The sequence below is a fragment of the Anomaloglossus baeobatrachus genome, chromosome 9 (genome assembly GCF_048569485.1).
Source record: "Anomaloglossus baeobatrachus isolate aAnoBae1 chromosome 9, aAnoBae1.hap1, whole genome shotgun sequence".
In the NCBI taxonomy this organism is placed as follows: Eukaryota; Metazoa; Chordata; class Amphibia; order Anura; family Aromobatidae; genus Anomaloglossus; species Anomaloglossus baeobatrachus.
In genome coordinates, this window is record NC_134361.1 from 90308587 (window position 1) to 90326480 (window position 17894).

Consider the following 17894-nt stretch of genomic DNA (forward strand, 5'->3'; position numbering starts at 1 on the left):
CATACACTCGGCTCAGTCACATGCGCTGTAGCTTCCATCTGTATGACAGATTCCGCTGACTTGGGACAGTCGAGGTTTCATTGCTTTGACCAGAACGTGTGCAGCAATAGTCTGCAGATCTGATGGTATTGTCAACTGCCCCCCTGCAGAAGTGTGAATATAGCTGTACAGAGGGAACTGCTCATGTGCAACTCTTCATCAAAGCAATGACCAGATCAGAATATTCCATATCATCTCTAGTTAAGGTCTGCCGCACACATCCACATTTAACATCAAAGTACAAACAACAATTTCTGGACTGACCCCATATCTAATAATCCAGACTTAAGGGTGCTTTACACGCTGCGACATCGCTAACGATATATCGTCGGGGTCACGGTGTTTGTAACGCACATCCGGCGTCGTTAGCGACGTCGTTGCATGTAACACCTATGAGCGACCTTAAACAATCGCAAAAGAGTTAAAAATCATTGGTCTGTGACCAAAAATCGTTGTCTGGTCAGTAGCTAGGTTGTTCGTCGTTCCTGCGGCACCACACATCGCTACGTGTGACACCGCAGGAACGACGAACATCTCTTTACATGCGTCCACCAGCAATGAGGAAGGAAGGAGGTAGGCGGCATGTTCCGGCCGCTCATCTCTGCCCCTCCTCTGCTATTGGGCGGTCACTTAGTGACGCCGCTATGATGCCGAACGCACCTCCCCCTTGAAGGAGGGATTGTTTGGCGGTCACAGCGATGTCGCTGAAAAGGTATGGGCGTGTGACGCTGCCGTAGCGATAATGTTCAGTACGGCAGCGATCACCAAATGTCGCACGAACGACAGGGGCGGGTGCTATCGTGCACATCGCTAGCGATGTCGCAGCGTGTAAAGCACCCTTAACAGCCTTACACATATCTATTATTAGGATCCATTTAGACCATAAAATGATTATTGCTCCTAGAAAGACCTGTTCATGCAGTCCGAATTGGTGGGTGAACAGATGTGAAATCAGCTAAAATGCATGTTCATCGAGTTTAATTCTCTTTTGGGCTATACAAAAGAAAGAATAGTTCTTGGTAGAACATGGTCCTAGAGATGAATGGCTGCCTATACCCACTGCTCAATCCACTACAGATCATTTGGTGCATATCTGAAGGGGAAACGACTGCCGCCTGGCAATCATGTTGTCTATCGGCTGATGCTTAACATTGCGCACTGTAAATGCACCATAGTACGCTCCAGGACTGAAAATTGTAATGCACACAAATTAAACTGGATTTACAGTTTACATTTTATGGTCTAAGTTGAAGTTATAAAGTGAAGACTGTCTTCGTTGTGTCACAGATCTAAATCATAATGGAACTTTTTCAAGAAGCCCTCACATCCTCTTCACAGAATTTGGAATTGTTTGATTGCAGCTCAATTGGCATTTTGGTAGTAAGCGAGTATACAAACTACAATATATGCATCAATATCCAACCAGACTGATATTTCACTGTCATCGCAAAAGCAAGCAAATATTAGCATCCTGTGTAGTCACTTTCTGACCGCTTGGAATAATAAATCAGCCTTATATTGGTCATATGAAGCCACCGTCAAACTTGTAAACTAAAGAGCACTACTATATGGATGGATGACACATAATAAATGACAGGCCATTTATCTTTCTATCAAGACAGTGGAAGATAATGGCATTTGAAATGTAATTGCCATTCATATTACAAGCTTAAGCGTTGACCACATTGGAATCCACTATCAACATCCATGGGATCTTACCACCACAAATGGATAGATTAGCTGGTAGATTTACTTCATCAGTGATTACACCTGCTGATAATGATGGGAAACTGCCATCTAGAGCATCTGGAGAAACAATGGTTACAATTATACAATGGTGAAAGGGTTTCCTCTGTCAGACACCACCTAGGCGAACAGCAGATTTAGTTTTCTCTCTGAGGTTATGCCGATTTGCTCTTAATGTTGAGTTGTCATCCTCGCTCTTCTCTTTGGACCTTTTGGTCTTCTTGCGCTTGTGTCTGCGATGTGATTCTCGTTCCTCACTGTCTTGCTTCCTAAAAATAAAGTTATGATTTAGCAATTGGAGCTTTCAAATGAAAATTATTGACAGAAAATGAATTGTTTTGAGGGGTTGTCAGTTTTAAAATGTAAGTTTTGCACAGGGTTTCAAGACCTATAAAACGACAAGTGTTTCTATTACCCACCCTTCCCGGGTCCAGTTGCAGAGGAGGCACTCCCAGTCTTTGTGATGACTGCAGTCCATCACTCACTACTACAGACAATCTCTAAGCTCAGCAGCTCTGCTGATGTAAAACAACAGAGCCCAATGATCAGGTATATTGACGATGTGTTAAATTCATGGAACTAATGCAGCCAATCAACAATGTCCAAAACAGCAGTGAAAAGAAAGCCCTGGACCTGGGAAGGATGGGAAACAGCCCAGTTTGTAATTTTTTTTAGGTCTATTTTACCCTAGAGGGAAAAAAAAAAATATATAAAAAATGTAATCCCTTAAAAATTTGATTTAAAGTTAAAGACATATTCTTTAATGCCTTTTAAAGCAATGTTTAAGGGTATGTGCGCACGTTGCTTTTTACCTGCTTTTTTGCTGCTTTTTCTTCTGCGCTGTTTAATGCCAAAATGGATGTGTTCTTCTATTCAAGCAAAGTCTATGGGAATTTGGGTTTCTTGTTCACACTATGTTGTTCAAAATGCTGCCTTTTTGTGGCAGAACTTTGGTCAAAAACTCAGCTTTTCAAAGAAGCAACATGTCAATTGTTTTTGCCATTTGGGTTTTGCACTGCAAAGCTGAGTTTTTGACCAAAGTTCTGCCACAAAAAGGCAGCATTTTGAACAACATAGTGTGAACAAGAAACCCAAATTCCCATAGACTTTGCTTGACTAGAAGAACACATCCATTTTGGCATTAAACAGCGCAGAAGAAAAAGCAGCAAAAAAGCAGGTAAAAAGCAGGTAAAAAGCAACGTGCGCACATACCCTAAAATGTTTAATTTGTAAAAAGTAATGTTTGTTATACATTCCTTACAAAATGACATCGCAAATGTATCTTTGTATCTAACTGTACTAGAAAAACAAGTGCATGTGCAATGCAAGTCAATGGGGAATACTCGCAATGTAACGAGTAATCTGAATGCCTTACTATTCGTGCGAGTAGCAGTGTGGAATTCGGGTTACTCTTACATAGCAAGTATTCCCCATTGACTTCATTGCACATGCAATTTGGAATGAATACGCGAGTGAGCCGTAAGACACACGGCATGAAAATCGAACCGAGTGGAATGCGATAAAACATCGCATTCCACTCGGACCAATATTAACCTATGTCACAGCACCCATGAGCGATTATTTTCTCATCCCCAATCGGGCCGAGAAAACAATCCCAGCATGCTGCAATTGTAATGCGCGACTCTCTCTCGCACCCATTCAAGTCTATGGGGCGAGAGAAAGATCGCACTGCACTCGCAGTATACCGGTGTACAGCGAGTGCAGTGCTAGAACGGCAATAGCCAGCTACGGAGGAGAGAGGGAGATAAATCCCTCCCTCTCCTCCTTCGTGCTGGCCTGCCCCTCCTCAGTGCCGGCCCACCCCTCCGCAGCTGAGGTCCAATCGTATGATCAGACCTCAGTCGCAGTGACACTCGCATGACACTCTGCTCCTGCTGTGCTGCCAGCGTGAGTCGAGTGTCATGCGAGGATCGCAGTAGTCCCCGTTTCCACCTGCGTTTCCACTGCTTTTTTGGTCCGTTTTGAGAAGCACCCTTTTTTTGCCTAAACGCATCCGTTTTGATTTTCCAGCAAAGTCAATGGAAACTGTTGATTTTCAGACCCCTCTTTGCTTTTTAAAACGCCGCGTTTAATTTGCATATTTTGTGGCAAAAAACATGTGTTCAAAGAAGTAGCTTGTCAGTTGTTTTTGCCATTTTAGGTCAGTTTTACTAACATTGAAGTCAATGAGAAATGGCAAAAACCAAGATTCCTTCAAATTCCTGCGTTTTACCTGCTTTTTCAGTGCAGAAACATGCGTTTTGGACTACCAAAACGCATGCTTTTTGGACATCAAAATAATGATTTCATATGTCCCTTTACACACACACAAAATCCGACAATTTAATATAAGAAAAATATGCATTTATTGCTATTTTAGCGATAAAATGTATATTACCGCTATAATTTTATGAAATATATCTAATTTAATTATTTTTCCCATTAATATAGATTTGATCCTTTTTTTTCTCTTTTTTCATTCTTTTTGACTGTTTAAACTTTATTAAGCAGTGTCTTGATGTTCAAAACGCATCTGTCTAAACGCAGGTGAAAACGCATGTAAAAAGCGCTGAAAACGCATCCAAAAACGCGGCAAATACGCATGCGTTTTCAGCGCTAAAGTTCTGAAAAAGGCAACTTTGGTCAAATCAATTAAGCCCAAAACGTGCTTTTAGAAATGCAAGTAGGTGAACGCAAAGTGCGTGCCTAGCCCTTAGACAGTACTCAGGAGTATAGAGAGTACGAATACTTATGTACTCGCTCAACTCTAATGACTTCCCTGCCTTTGCTATCCCACACCGCAGGAAAGACATGGTTAACTTCACTCCCTATGTCATTGTGGTTGCCATCTTGGAGGCAGAAGGAAAGGAATCTGAGCAGAAGAGTTGGCAAGAAGCAAAGTAGAGGGCAACTGTACATGTGAAATTCTTAAGGTACCGTCACACTAAGCAACTTACCAGCGATCCCAACAACGATAGGGATCGCTGGTAAGTTGCTAGGAGGTTGCTGGTGAGATGTCACACTGCGACGCTCCAGCGATCCCACCAGCAACCTGACCTGGCAGGGATCGCTGGAGCGTGGCTACACGAGTTGCTGGTGAGCTCACCAGCAACCAGTGACCAGCCCCCAGCGCCGCGTGGAAGATGCTGCGCTTGGTAACTAAGGTAAATATCGGTAACCAACCCGATATTTACCTTGGTTACCACCGCACGCAGCTACACGTGTAGAGAGCAGGGAGCAGCACACACTGAGTGCTGGCTCCTTGCTCTCCTAGCTACAGCACACATTGGGTTAATTACCCGATGTATGCTGCAGCTAAATGTGCACAGAGCAGGGAGCAGCGCACAATGCTTAGCGCTGGCTCCTTGCTCTCCTACTTACAGCACACATGGGGTTAATTACCTGATGTGTGCTGCAGCTACATGTGCACAGAGCAGGGAGCAGTGCACAATGCTTAGCACTGGCTCCCTGCTCTCCTACTTACAGCACACATCAGGTTAATTAACCCGATGTGTCCTGCAGCTAGCTACATGTGCACAGAGCAGGAGCCGGCAGCACAGGCAGTGAGAGCGGCGGAGGCTGGTATCGAAGGTAAATATCGGGTAACCAAGGACAGGGCTTCTTGGTTACCCGATGTTTACATTGGTTACCAGCCTCTGCAGAAGCCGGCTCCTGCTGCCTGCACATTTAGTTGTTGCTGTCTCGCTGTCACACACAGCGATCTGTGCTTCACAGCGGGACAGCAACAACTAAAAAATGGCCCAGGACATTCAGCAACAACCAACGACCTCACAGCAGGGGCCAGGTTGTTGCTGGATGTCACATACAGCAACATCGCTAGCAACGTCACAAAAGTTGTTCGTTAGCAGCGATGTTGCTAGCGATGTTGCTTACTGTGACGGGGCCTTTAGTCACTTTTCAGTCCCAGGATGGAAGGTTACCAAGTGGCCAGACAATCTCTAAGATTATTTGTACCTGCGAGTTATAATCAAGTCACCAGAAACAGAATTTCTGGAAGTAAACAAAGGAAGAGCCCGGACTGCTGACCCGAAGGGGCTTAAGGGAGGGCTACATGACTAGGAGGGATGCCAGGCCATAGGGTTAATAAGGGGTTAATGGAGAACGTCAGTTTGGGCGCGAAATTTGGGGGTGGTGCTAAGGGGCAGTTAGGATCAGGGGTCAGTTTGATTGGTCAGGGGGTGGTGGCTATAGGGGGTAGTATATAGGGCAGGTCAGAGGGGGGGTGGGTCATTCCTACCTGGACGGTGACTGGAATCGTTGTGGCTGGATCCCGAAGATGGAGGACTTCATGGCACAGATGAAGAGGATGGCGGAGCAGCGTGGACAGCGTTGGATGGACGAGCAGCTCCAGCGATGGTCCGGCGTCGGCGAGGAAGATGGGACCCCCCTGCCTCCGAAGCGGCAGCGAAGAACTCGGCCCCCGGAGCGCCTCAGCCCGGAGATGACGCCGAGGAGCCGGCAGCGGAGACGGAGCCCAAGTGGATGTGCGGCGGTGGATCCAGGAGCCGGAACGTCGCGAGGCCCCGGCCGGAAGTCGGGCCGCGGGCGCCAAGGCAACGGGGCGGTGAGCGACACGGCCGGCCTCCCCTCTTCTTCCGGTTCGCGGCGCACGGCAGTGACGCGCGCGTCGCGGCCGCGTGACCCGGCGCGGTCACCTGACCCGGCGCGGTCACCTGACCCGTCGCGGTCACCTGACCCGGCGCGGTCACGTGGTCCGCTGCGCTCACGTGACCCGGCGTCCCCTGGTGCTCCGGCGGCCTCACCTGACCGAGCGCGCTCACCTGACCCGCCGCGGTAACGTGGGGCGGCGCGGTCACGTGGGGCGGCGCAGTCGCGTGGGGCAGCGCGGTCACGTGGGGCGGCGCTGTCACCTGACCGGGCGCTGTCACCTGACCGGGCGCGGTCATGTGACCCCGCGTGCTCACCCGTCCCGGCGCGTCCCCGCGATCCGGCAGGCTCGCCTGACCCGGTGCGGTCACCTGACCCGCCGCGGTCACGTGGGCCGGCGCGGTCACGTGGGCCAGCGCGGTCGCGTGGGTCGGCGGGGTCGCGTGGGCCAGCGGGGTCGTATGAGCCAGCGGGGTCACGGGGGCCAGCTGGGTTGCGCGGGCCAGCGGGATCGCGGGGCGCAGATGAGGCCACAGTGGCGGCGGCAGCGAGGTCCAGGAGCAGAGCGGGGCCCCTGCAGGAGCATGGGGTCCCAGTGTCGGCGGGGGAGTCCGTGCGGAGACGGCCCGGATCAGCGGGGCCCGGCCTGGGATCGCAGCGGAGGGACAACGATGGGACGGCGTCGGGATCAGCCGGAGCACGCGGGGATGCCGGACGGCATGCCCCAGGCGGTGTATATGTGGCGGAGCCAGCGTCTGGATCGTCGCGGAGGATGGATGGTGCTGCGGGCGGACGGGGCCTAAGGTCGAGTCTGCCGGACGGCGGGCTCCCTGGGCCTGGGTCCAGTGAGGACGATGAGGCCACCCTGGAGGAGGACGGCGCGGAGGACGGCACCGGGGACCAGATCGTGGAGGTCGGCGAGGCGGCTGGAGTGCGACGCGGAGGACATGTGACGGCTGTTTCGGGATCTTCTCGGAGTCAGCCTGGTAAGACCACGGTTTCTTCTATTTCTCATGCATCTGGTTTGGCTATGGATGGTGTGTCTGGTGATACGGATGGTGTGCAGGGCGTGAATGTGGTTGGTGGTACGGGTGGTTTACTTGGTGGCCCGAGTGGTGGGCGGGTCGTGAATGTGGTGACGGGTGACGGCAGTGTGGCATCCGAGTTGTTGAGGTTGGTTAGGGGTTTGTTTGCCCCTGTGGGGGGCCCTAGCTTGGTGTGGCAGGGAGCGACGGGGCAGGAGGTTGCGACTCCTGCGGTTGGAGGGGTTGCTAGTGGCAATGCGGTTGGTGAGCCGGTGGTGGCGGCTCCCGCGGCCCCAGCTGCGGCTCCCGCTGCCGCAGCTGCGGCTGCAGTGGACATTGTTCGATTGGATGACAAGGCGAGAGGGGAAGTGTATGTTTGCTTTGATGGCCCGTTGGGGGCGCATCTGAAGCAGGAGACCAGGGAAAAAATATGGAAGGATGAATATGTGGAAATATTCTCATTGCTTCCGTTGGAAAAGTTTAATCTGGATCGGGTTAAACCGGATGAGAGCAAAAAGGACGAGGAGGAACGGCGGCGTTATCGCCTTATTCCCCGCACTTTTCAGAACTGGTTACAGGCCTTTGTGATACTGGCCGGTGTGGTGGGGGAAAAGGCTCCGGATAACTGTACGGCTCTTTTTTGTTATCTGGATTCTATCTGTGAGGCGTATAGGACCTATGGGGGGACTGCTTGGCTAAGATATGACGAGCAGTTTCGCCAGAGGAAGGCGGTCAGACCCAGTTTACGGTGGGACCACAAAGAAATTAGTCTATGGATGCGGCTGATGGCTGCGCCGAAGTCGGCATCACAGTCCTTTCCAGGGGGCACCGGCGGGGGATCATTTGGCACCTCGTCGGGGCCCAAAAAGGGCGTTTGCTGGCAGTTTAATGAGAAGGAATGCCGGTTTGGGTCTTCCTGCCGATTCAAGCACGAGTGTTCGGGCTGTGGTGGCGCCCACAGTCACCTTAAGTGCTTCCGGAAGGGAAAAGGAAAGGCCGCTGAGTCTTCGTCAAAAAGGGAGGACCCCGGTGAGGGTAGATCGGATGGCGCCGTTTCTAAGTAGATACCCGGATCGGGGGTCGGCGGAATTGTTGAGTGACGGTTTTAGTTTTGGTTTCAAGATACCGTCAGTGGTTAAGACGGGAGAGATTCGTTTAAAAAATTTACAGTCGACTCGCCTACATGGTGAGATTGTTGCGGATAAGTTACGGAAGGAGGTGGAGCTAGGACGGATGGCGGGGCCTTTTGATGCCCCTCCATTGCCGGACTTGGTTGTGTCCCCGTTGGGGTTGGTCCCGAAAAAGGAACCTAACAAGTTTCGGCTCATCCACCATTTGTCCTATCCTACTGGCCGGTCGGTGAACGATGGTATTGATCCTGAGCTGGTTTCGGTTTCGTATGTCCGTTTTGATAAGGCTGTGGAATGGTTAAGGAAGTTGGGTTGTGGTTCGCTTTTGGCGAAAACGGATATAGAAGCGGCCTTCCGCCTGTTGCCGGTGCACCCGGACAGTTTTCACCTGTTGGGGTGTTGGTGGGAGGACAAGTTTTATGTAGATTGTTGTTTGCCTATGGGCTGTTCAATTTCATGTTCTTATTTTGAGAAGTTTAGTTGTTTCTTGGAATGGGTAATTAAGGAGGAGGCGGGTCTAGATTCAGTGTTGCATTACTTGGACGACTTTTTGTGCATGGGGCCTGCGGGATCCTCGCAGTGTTCCCTTTTGCTTCGGACAGTGGAGCAGGTTGCTCGCCGGTTTGGCGTTCCGTTGGCGCCGGAGAAGACGGAGGGTCCGGTTACGGTTTTGAAATTCCTGGGTATCGAGCTGGATACGGTTGCCATGGAGTGCCGCTTGCCGGAGGACAAGCTGGTGGATTTGAGGCGTTGCGTTCAAGGGGCCATTGAGGCCAAGAAGATTCGTTTACGGGACTTGCAGTCCCTGTTGGGGAAGTTGAATTTTGCGTGTAGAATATTGCCGATGGGGAGAGTTTTTTCCCGTCGCTTGGCTCAAGCCACCACCGGTGTGTTGCACCCTTTGCATTTTGTGCGTTTGAAGGTGGAGCATAAGGCGGACCTGAGAGTGTGGTCCCGTTTTTTGCAGCTGTATAATGGACGGTCATTGTGGCTTCGTGAGGTGGTGTCAAATGAGGAGTTGGTGCTGTATACGGACGCGGCGGGATCCAGTGGTTTTGGCGCCTATTTTGGGGGGAGATGGTGTGTCGGCAGGTGGCCTGATTCGTGGCGGGTTTGCGGTCTGACTAGGAATTTGGCCCTGTTGGAACTTTTCCCTATTGTCGTGGCTTTAGAGGTTTGGGGACAGGATTTGAAAGACAGGAAGGTGCGTTTCATGTGTGACAACCTGGGGGTTGTTCAGTGTGTTAACAAGTTGACAGCTGATTCCCCCCCGGTGGTGGATCTCTTGCGTCATTTGGTGCTGAAATGTCTGGAGTTGAACTTGTGGGTCTGCGCTGTACATGTGCCGGGGGTGCTGAATTCTGTGGCTGATGCTTTATCTCGCTTCCAGTGGGACCGCTTTCGAATGCTGGCGCCGGACGCGGAGCAGCAGGAGACCGTATGGCCCGTCTGGTTGTGGGACCTGGTTTGCAGCCGGCCTGGGAATTGATCCGACATTCGGTGGCACCCAGTACGTGGCGCAGCTATAATTCAGCGTGGGACCGTTGGCTCGAGTTGGTTGATGAGGTGGGAGGTCATGTATCTGAAGGTGACAGAGTTTATTTAGTTTTGTTCATGTTGGGCAGGGCTAAGGAAGAAGGCCTTTCGTGGTCGGCCGTGGCGGGCAGGTTAGCGGGCATTTCCTTCTTTTTCAAGTTATTGGGCTGGAAGGATGTTACGAAGGATTTCTGGGTGCGCCAGGTGATGAAGGGTTACCGGAGGGCGGGGGCGCGCCGAGACCTTCGGCGCCCGGTATCTTTTGAGCTGCTGGGCAAGCTGTTGTCGGTGTTGCCTCGGGTGTGCTGTTCGGAGTATGAATGCCAATTGTTCGGGACCGCTTTTGTTTTGGCCTTCTTTGGGGCGTTTAGAATTAGTGAACTGGTGAGCAGAAACACGAGGAGTCACGGAGGTTTGTTGCTGGAGGACGTGGAATGCGGTATGGATGTGGTGCGGTGTTGCTTGAGACGGTCAAAGACGGACCAGCTGGGTAGAGGTCGGATGGTGGAACTATGGGGTGTACCTGGTTTAGCGGAGTGCCCTGTCAGATGGCTGTCGGCGTTTTTAGAAGTGAGGGGAGCTCGCCCGGGGTCCCTTTTGTCCCACCAGGACGGGTCAGCCTTGTCGAGTTACCAATTTGTCTGCATCTTTCGGAGGTGCCTGCAGTGTTGCGGTCTCAACGAGGCTGAGTTCGCGTCGCATTCCTTTCGGATTGGGGCTGCGACTCAGGCGGCTCGTTGGGGTCTGGGCGCGCAGGCTCTCCGTAAGATTGGACGATGGGACTCGGCCAGGTTTAGATCTTACGTCCGGCCGAACTTGTTGTGAGCTATTGGTGGGGAGGGGGGGGGGGTCGGGGGCGGTATTTGTTTGGTAATCATTACCCATTTTCTTCCTCGTGCCCCCCCCCCCCCCCCACCCCCTCTGTGTTGTCACCTTTTGTTTTGTAGGTTTACCGTTGTTGGTGTGGGTGCTCGGCCACTCATACGTGTATTGGGGGGCGTTTCGTGCGGGAATACGACCGGACGGTCGCCAGTTGGGGGTTCCCAGAGAAAAGGCTACTGTGCGATGGATCGGGGTCAAGGGCATGCTGTGGAGTGAGGTGTTGCCTACCTGGCGCCACCATTCGCAGCTGGACAGAGCACCGGACGTGGTAGTACTACACGCGGGTGGGAATGACCTGGGTCTCCGGGCTTCCAGGGACCTGATACAAGACATAAAATGTGACTGCCTGCGGCTCCTGTCTTCCCACCCGGGTCTAGTAATTGTCTGGTCGGATATGGTTGCGCGGCTGACATGGCGGCACGCCAGGTCGGTGGAGGCAGTAAACAGGGCGCGAAGTAAAGTGAATCGGGAGATTGGGCGGTTCATTTCCCGGGTTGGGGGTGTCTCTGTTCGGCACCCGGAGTTGGAAGCGGCGTCCGCCGACTTGTTGCGCCGGGACGGGGTCCATTTAAATTCGGTGGGAAATGATATTTGGGCCTTAGGGCTGATGGAGGGGCTTGAGAAGGCTTTGTTGGTATGGGAGGACTCGCGCGCACAAGGGGTCATGCGAGCTCGCGGTGGCGGAAAGGAGGGGGGTGTCTGAAGGTGGGGGTTTGCACAGAGGAGAGGACGGAACCCAGTGCCGGAGCGGGTTACCTCTAGCGGTGCAATTGTTTGGTAAACGGGTCCTTGCTGGGTTGAGTCTCAGCGGGACATAGTGGGGGCAACATCTGGCTTGGGCTCTCGAGTCGGTGTGTTGCGGCTGAGGGTCAGGAGACGGGCTGATGTTGCAAAGAACATTTTGGTTAACCTTCAGGTACCCCCCCCCTTCCTTTTCGGGTTCTTCAATGAAGAGTTGTATCTGTTACATGGCTGATGTTTATGGTATGAATAAATGGGGCTGCTGTGGCCTTTATATTCCAACGTCACACAGTGTTTGTGTTTATTTTAGATAAGAACCCCAGGGGGTAGGGGGTTGTTGGGGAAGGTCAAAGGCCTTCAGTCAGACATTCCGGAGTCAAGGAAGAGCCCGGACTGCTGACCCGAAGGGGCTTAAGGGAGGGCTACATGACTAGGAGGGATGCCAGGCCATAGGGTTAATAAGGGGTTAATGGAGAACGTCAGTTTGGGCGCGAAATTTGGGGGTGGTGCTAAGGGGCAGTTAGGATCAGGGGTCAGTTTGATTGGTCAGGGGGTGGTGGCTATAGGGGGTAGTATATAGGGCAGGTCAGAGGGGGGGTGTGTCATTCCTACCTGGACGGTGACTGGAATCGTTCCCGCCCGCCCGCCCTAATTGTGGATTCGACATCGATGAAGAAAAGAAGGAAGATCGTATTTGTCGCAGCGGCGGAAAGGAGGGGGGTGTCTGAAGGTGGGGGTTTGCACAGAGGAGAGGACGGAACCCAGTGCCGGAGCGGGTTACCTCTAGCGGTGCAATTGTTTGGTAAACGGGTCCTTGCTGGGTTGAGTCTCAGCGGGACATAGTGGGGGCAACATCTGGCTTGGGCTCTCGAGTCGGTGTGTTGCGGCTGAGGGTCAGGAGACGGGCTGATGTTGCAAAGAACATTTTGGTTAACCTTCAGGTACCCCCCCCTTCCTTTTCGGGTTCTTCAATGAAGAGTTGTATCTGTTACATGGCTGATGTTTATGGTATGAATAAATGGGGCTGCTGTGGCCTTTATATTCCAACGTCACACAGTGTTTGTGTTTATTTTAGATAAGAACCCCAGGGGGTAGGGGGTTGTTGGGGAAGGTCAAAGGCCTTCAGTCAGACATTCCGGAGTCATGCTTCCTGACATTTACTGGAAAGTGAACAATCAAAGATCTCAGAAACTCTAGGGGATTAATGGCCAAGTTCCATGATGTGAAAACAGCGGATCCTCTTGAGCATTCGCTTACACAAAGTCTGTTGTGTTATACAGAGAAAACATAGTGAATAAGGGTTTAAGAAATCTCATACTCAAGCTGTGAAAGCATCCACAATGTTACTTTATAAGACATTTGGGCTTAAAGGACTTTTTTCCATCTTCATACATGGATATGGGCAGATAGTGCTTTTAAACATATGCATTTTTGCAATATATGTTCACACGATGAGCTTTTGGTGAATGTTTGAGTTTACAGAATTTCTGCACCATTTCTGCTCCTAATATGTAAATTAGGTTACTTGCGTATTTTTAATATGCGTTATCGCGTTTCACATTACAGTTTTTGGCTGTTTGGTGTGTCATGCTTTAAATAAAGCGGCTTTCCTTTTGAGACTTGGCTTTGACAAAACGTTATTGACATTGTTAGATGCGTTTCTGCAGCAGAAATACTAAAAATGCAAGTGTGCTTTTTTTTCTGTGGATTTTCCGCATTTAGAATAATAATCTTTATTTTTATATCTCTCATCTAATTAAGTCTATGGGAAAAATCTGCACAGAAAACTCAGTGTATCCACAAGAGAAATTGACAAGCTGCGGATGTGAAACCCGCACCATGGGACAGTTTATATTGAGTGAAAAGAAGCACAGAGGGCAGGAGATTTCTATAAATAACATCCACTTTGCTGGAACTGTAAGGCGCTGTGTTTTTGAAAGCAAAAACGGGAAGCATCAAAAACTCACGAACAATTCATCACGGTAACAAACCCTTATTATATTCATTTTTTTTGTTTTGTTGTTTTTCTCTCTGCTATTGAGCTGAAAATAAAGCTCATGTCTATGTGACTGCCCACCACTGCTGTCTAGTAACTAGTGATGGGCAGACTCACAGATACCCAGGATCGGCGGGTCCAACCGGGTTTAAAAAAACAAAAAACAAAAACAAAACAGCTCTGGCCCAGAATGGATCCCGGATATCTGGCTGGACGCCGATGCCCATATAAGTCTATAGGGACCCAAATCCAGTGCTTTAAAATGGTGGTAGAAGGGATAGGGGGATTGGAGTAGGCACGTTATACTTAGCGGTCCCCAGCTTGGCTGTAACTCTACTTCTGAGGCCGCTCATTATCCTTCATGCATATGCACTGCTTCCCCCACCCACCGGCACTCCCCATGTCTCTCAGTGGTTGCAGTCAGACGCACCCCTACCCTGTGTGACAGCGCGTCAGACTGCTTTCAATCAGAGGCGTTGTCTGCATGTCTATAGTGTAAAACAAATAATAAAAAAAAATTTGTGGTAGGGTCCCCCCATATTATGATATTTAGCACAGATAAAGCATATGGACTACAGGCTGCAGCCCCCAGCCATGCAATTATCTTGGCTGTGTATTTTCAAAATAAGAGGGAATGCATGTGGCTTTTTACAAAATTAAAAAAATAAAAAAAATTAAATAATTTTATTAAAAACCAATGTTCAGTCCCCCTCACCCCCCCCAATTTTGATACCCAGCCATGATAACAGCTGATAGCCTAAAAATAGCAGCCACCCAGGATTGTTGTATCCATTAGATGCAACAATCCTGGAACTTTACCCCGCTCGTCCTGATTGCCCTGGTGCAGTGACAATAGGGGTAATAAGGGGTTAATAACAGCTCACAGGTGCCACTAAATCCTAGATTAGCAATGTGGAGGAGTCTATGAGATGCCCTCCCCATTACTAAACTGTAAGTGAAAAAAAAAATACACAAAATCCTTTAATAAAAAAACAAAAAAATAAATACCGTTTCACCCCTTTATTAACCTTCAAAACACCCAGGTCCCACATAATCCACACCAGATCCCACGATGATTCCAGCTGTGCTACATTACTGAAGCTACATGGCGCGGGCATAGAACATGACTGCTCACTGTGAGCTTCAGGCAGATACTGAGCCACGGCGATGATCAATAACATCACTCAGGTTGTTTGTAGTCACAGTTGGAGGTTCCCACGGTCCTCCACCGGTGACCGCAGATAACCTGACCTCAGGTGACCTCATTGAACTGAGTTGCCTCAGTGAAGTCACTGAGTTTACAGACCCCTGCATCTCCTGGCATAAAACCACATTTTGTTTTTAGCCAAAATGCAGATTTGGTGCTGAAATTTTTGTACCATATTCCAGCACCCAATCTACACCTCCTGGCAAAAAAAACAACAAAAAAAACCCCATCAAAACACCATGCGGTTTTGATGCGATAGTGATGTAGTGATGTGATTATTTTTTTTTGTCAGGAGGTGTAGATTGGGTGCAGGAATATGGTGTAAAAATTTCAGCACAAAATCTGCATCTTTTGACCAAAAAATGCACAAAAACGATTTTCATGCCATTCGGGTGCAGTTTTTTGCCTGGAGATGTAAATTTGGTGTGTTTTTTTTTTTATGATGAACCGTTTCTTCGTTTTGAACTTTCTGGGCGCATGATTGTATATGTAAATATCTGAATTTCTTGCACTATGCCCAAATGCACTCTCACTTTGGGTGACCATATTACATGTGTAATATTTGGTTATTCCACCATAGACATACTATAGATTGCCTTGTCTTCTTGATGTGGATATATGAAACTACTGTTGTACCTTTGAGCTATAAGCCATTCAATAGTCTTAATGTGCAGTCTTTATAGCTAGAATTTACTCTCTACTTTTGAAAAAGGCTATTTATTGCATTTTTGGATCACCTCTTTTTCACCATCTTCATTTTTTGAGCTACCTTGTTTTAATTTTGTGTTTCATGTATTTTTTTAATTTATTTCTAAATAAAAATAATTATTTTATTCATGGGTGGTTTCTTTCACTCATTTTGGCCTGAGGTGGCTCTCTGTGATTTTGGTTTGTATGTTGGACATGTGAAGAGCTCCCTAGAATATAATGTGTCTGTACTAAAGGTAACACAAAATGCACACAAACAAAAGGTGGACCTCCGAATACGCTCCTAGATGACTATACAGTGAAGCTGCCACCACAGATGATAGCGTACTGGAGCGCAGAGAGAAAAGGGACATTATACCTGTACTGTATCTAGGACTGTACAATTTTGGTTGCGTGAAGAATAGCTGAGAGGGTGTGACAACATTGACATCTTGTAGAGGAACGTACCTCCGGGAAGATTTATGCTTGCTGCTCTCCTCCCTTTCTTTATGCACATGCTCCCCATGGAGTCTTTCTTCCTTCTCCCAGCTGCGCTCCCGACTGCTCTGGTACTTGCGTTCATAATCGTAACTTCTTACACGGGTAAAATTTAGAACCGGTTCACCGTCTCTGAAAAAGTCAATGCACACAAGAGAAAGTTCAGCTACAACGACCTAACATTTTTAGCCCAAGCTCAAGCGCTTGTTCCTGCTAAAGCTGACCCATCACAATGGATTCACACTAATATTTACATATTTTCTGAATTTACTCTACAAATAATTAGTGAGACTCTAAAGAACATACGACAGTGTTCTTACACTAGGGCGTGGGTAAGCAGCTTTATATAGCGCTGGCAAAGACGCGGCTTTCTTAAAGCATGGTATCCCGCCCACAAGGGCATAAGAACGCGGAAAGAGGGCAAACTACTACAGGAATCAACGCCCCTGTGACTAGTCACAGCCCTAATTAACATAGGGAAAACAAACCTTATAAATCATTTTTTTAAACATTGTTTTTTGGCAATAGCATTTGACAGGGCTGGTTAGGCAGGGAATTTTGGTCCACACATGTGCCTGCTGCTAGTTTAGAGGACATAGGGGACTTAATAGGTTCCCTTTAACACTATTTATGAGCACATTAATCCTATAGCATAGCTCCAAACAGTCCCACTAGGTCAGGGCTTTTGGCCAGACTTCCTCTCACCTCTCCTCGCTGGCTTCGTAGCTTCTCCTCCTGGGCAGGACCGACATCTCTCTAAACACAGAAAAATTAAATAATTATTTTCCAAAAACTCAAACTCGTAAACTTGTGAACCCCTTGTCTGTTGGCATCAGCTCTACCAATGAGCCACATCTCATACAGAAAGAATTTGGTATAGTGCAGGCAGGGAACCCAGAAACAGATTATACAGGTACATAGAGATACATATGGACATGTACACTGCTATCTATGTACCTGTATTCTAGAGGTGAAGAAATAATCAGATTGATTTGTTACTATAAAATTACTCCCCAAAAAAAAATAAATATTTTTTTTGCGAGTGTTCCTGGAATTTGAACAAACAACCTCTACAGTTTCAGGCAGGAAATAAAGCTTTGAGCCACAGGCTCTGATGATGCCTGGAAAATGTTGTATTCTTGAAACTGCAATACAGAGTCCACACACACAAAAAAAAAAACAACTGACCAGCACATCCGAGAAACAGACAAATGTGAACAGGTGTATTATGAAGGAACTCCTCAATATAATTAAGTGAATACAGGTGCACACGGAAATGCTATACTAGGTGAACATTGAAGATAAGATTTAGCACCTAGTTTCTATGGTAGTAATGCAGTTCCAAATTTCTTATATTCAATGTTTACCTAATATTACATTTCAGTGTGCAGCTCTATTCACTTTAAATTATTGACTTCAGTATGCATGTGTTCACATTTATCTGTTTCTTGTATGTGCTGGTCAGTTTTTTGATATTTGTAGCATACTGCCTTCTGACAGAGCATTCCCCCACCAGCTAAGGGACTTTAAATTACAATTCTAGCGGATGCCCTTTAAAAATTTTAGGCTTTTAGGCCAGGTAGAGGCTTTCAAGGTTAGGGTCCCAACAACTGGTTACACCTTGTCGCTGGCTGTTGGGCTTATCTCGAATTGGCCAATTTGTGTTCCAAGTTCCTCACTTTTAATGAAGTGTCTATGGCAGTAAGGCAGCTCCAAATTTCTTATATTCAATGACTACCTAATATAGCGTTTCAGTATGCAGCTGTAATCGCTTTAAC

The 17894-nt window shown here is 48.6% G+C and overlaps 1 protein-coding gene across 1 annotated transcript in view; it reads right to left on the reverse strand.

Moving 5' to 3' along the window:
- Positions 1–492: 492 nt before the first annotated feature.
- LOC142251248 (uncharacterized) overlaps positions 493–17894 on the reverse strand; it is a 103430-nt gene continuing 86028 nt past the window's right edge. Inside the window, exons 14-16 of the mRNA XM_075323876.1 lie at positions 16822–16872; positions 16087–16248; positions 493–2054 (exon numbers count right to left, since the gene is read on the reverse strand). Coding sequence (XP_075179991.1) covers positions 1895–2054; positions 16087–16248; positions 16822–16872 — 373 coding nt within the window. The 3' untranslated portion in view covers positions 493–1894. The remainder of the gene's footprint in view (positions 2055–16086; positions 16249–16821; positions 16873–17894) is intronic.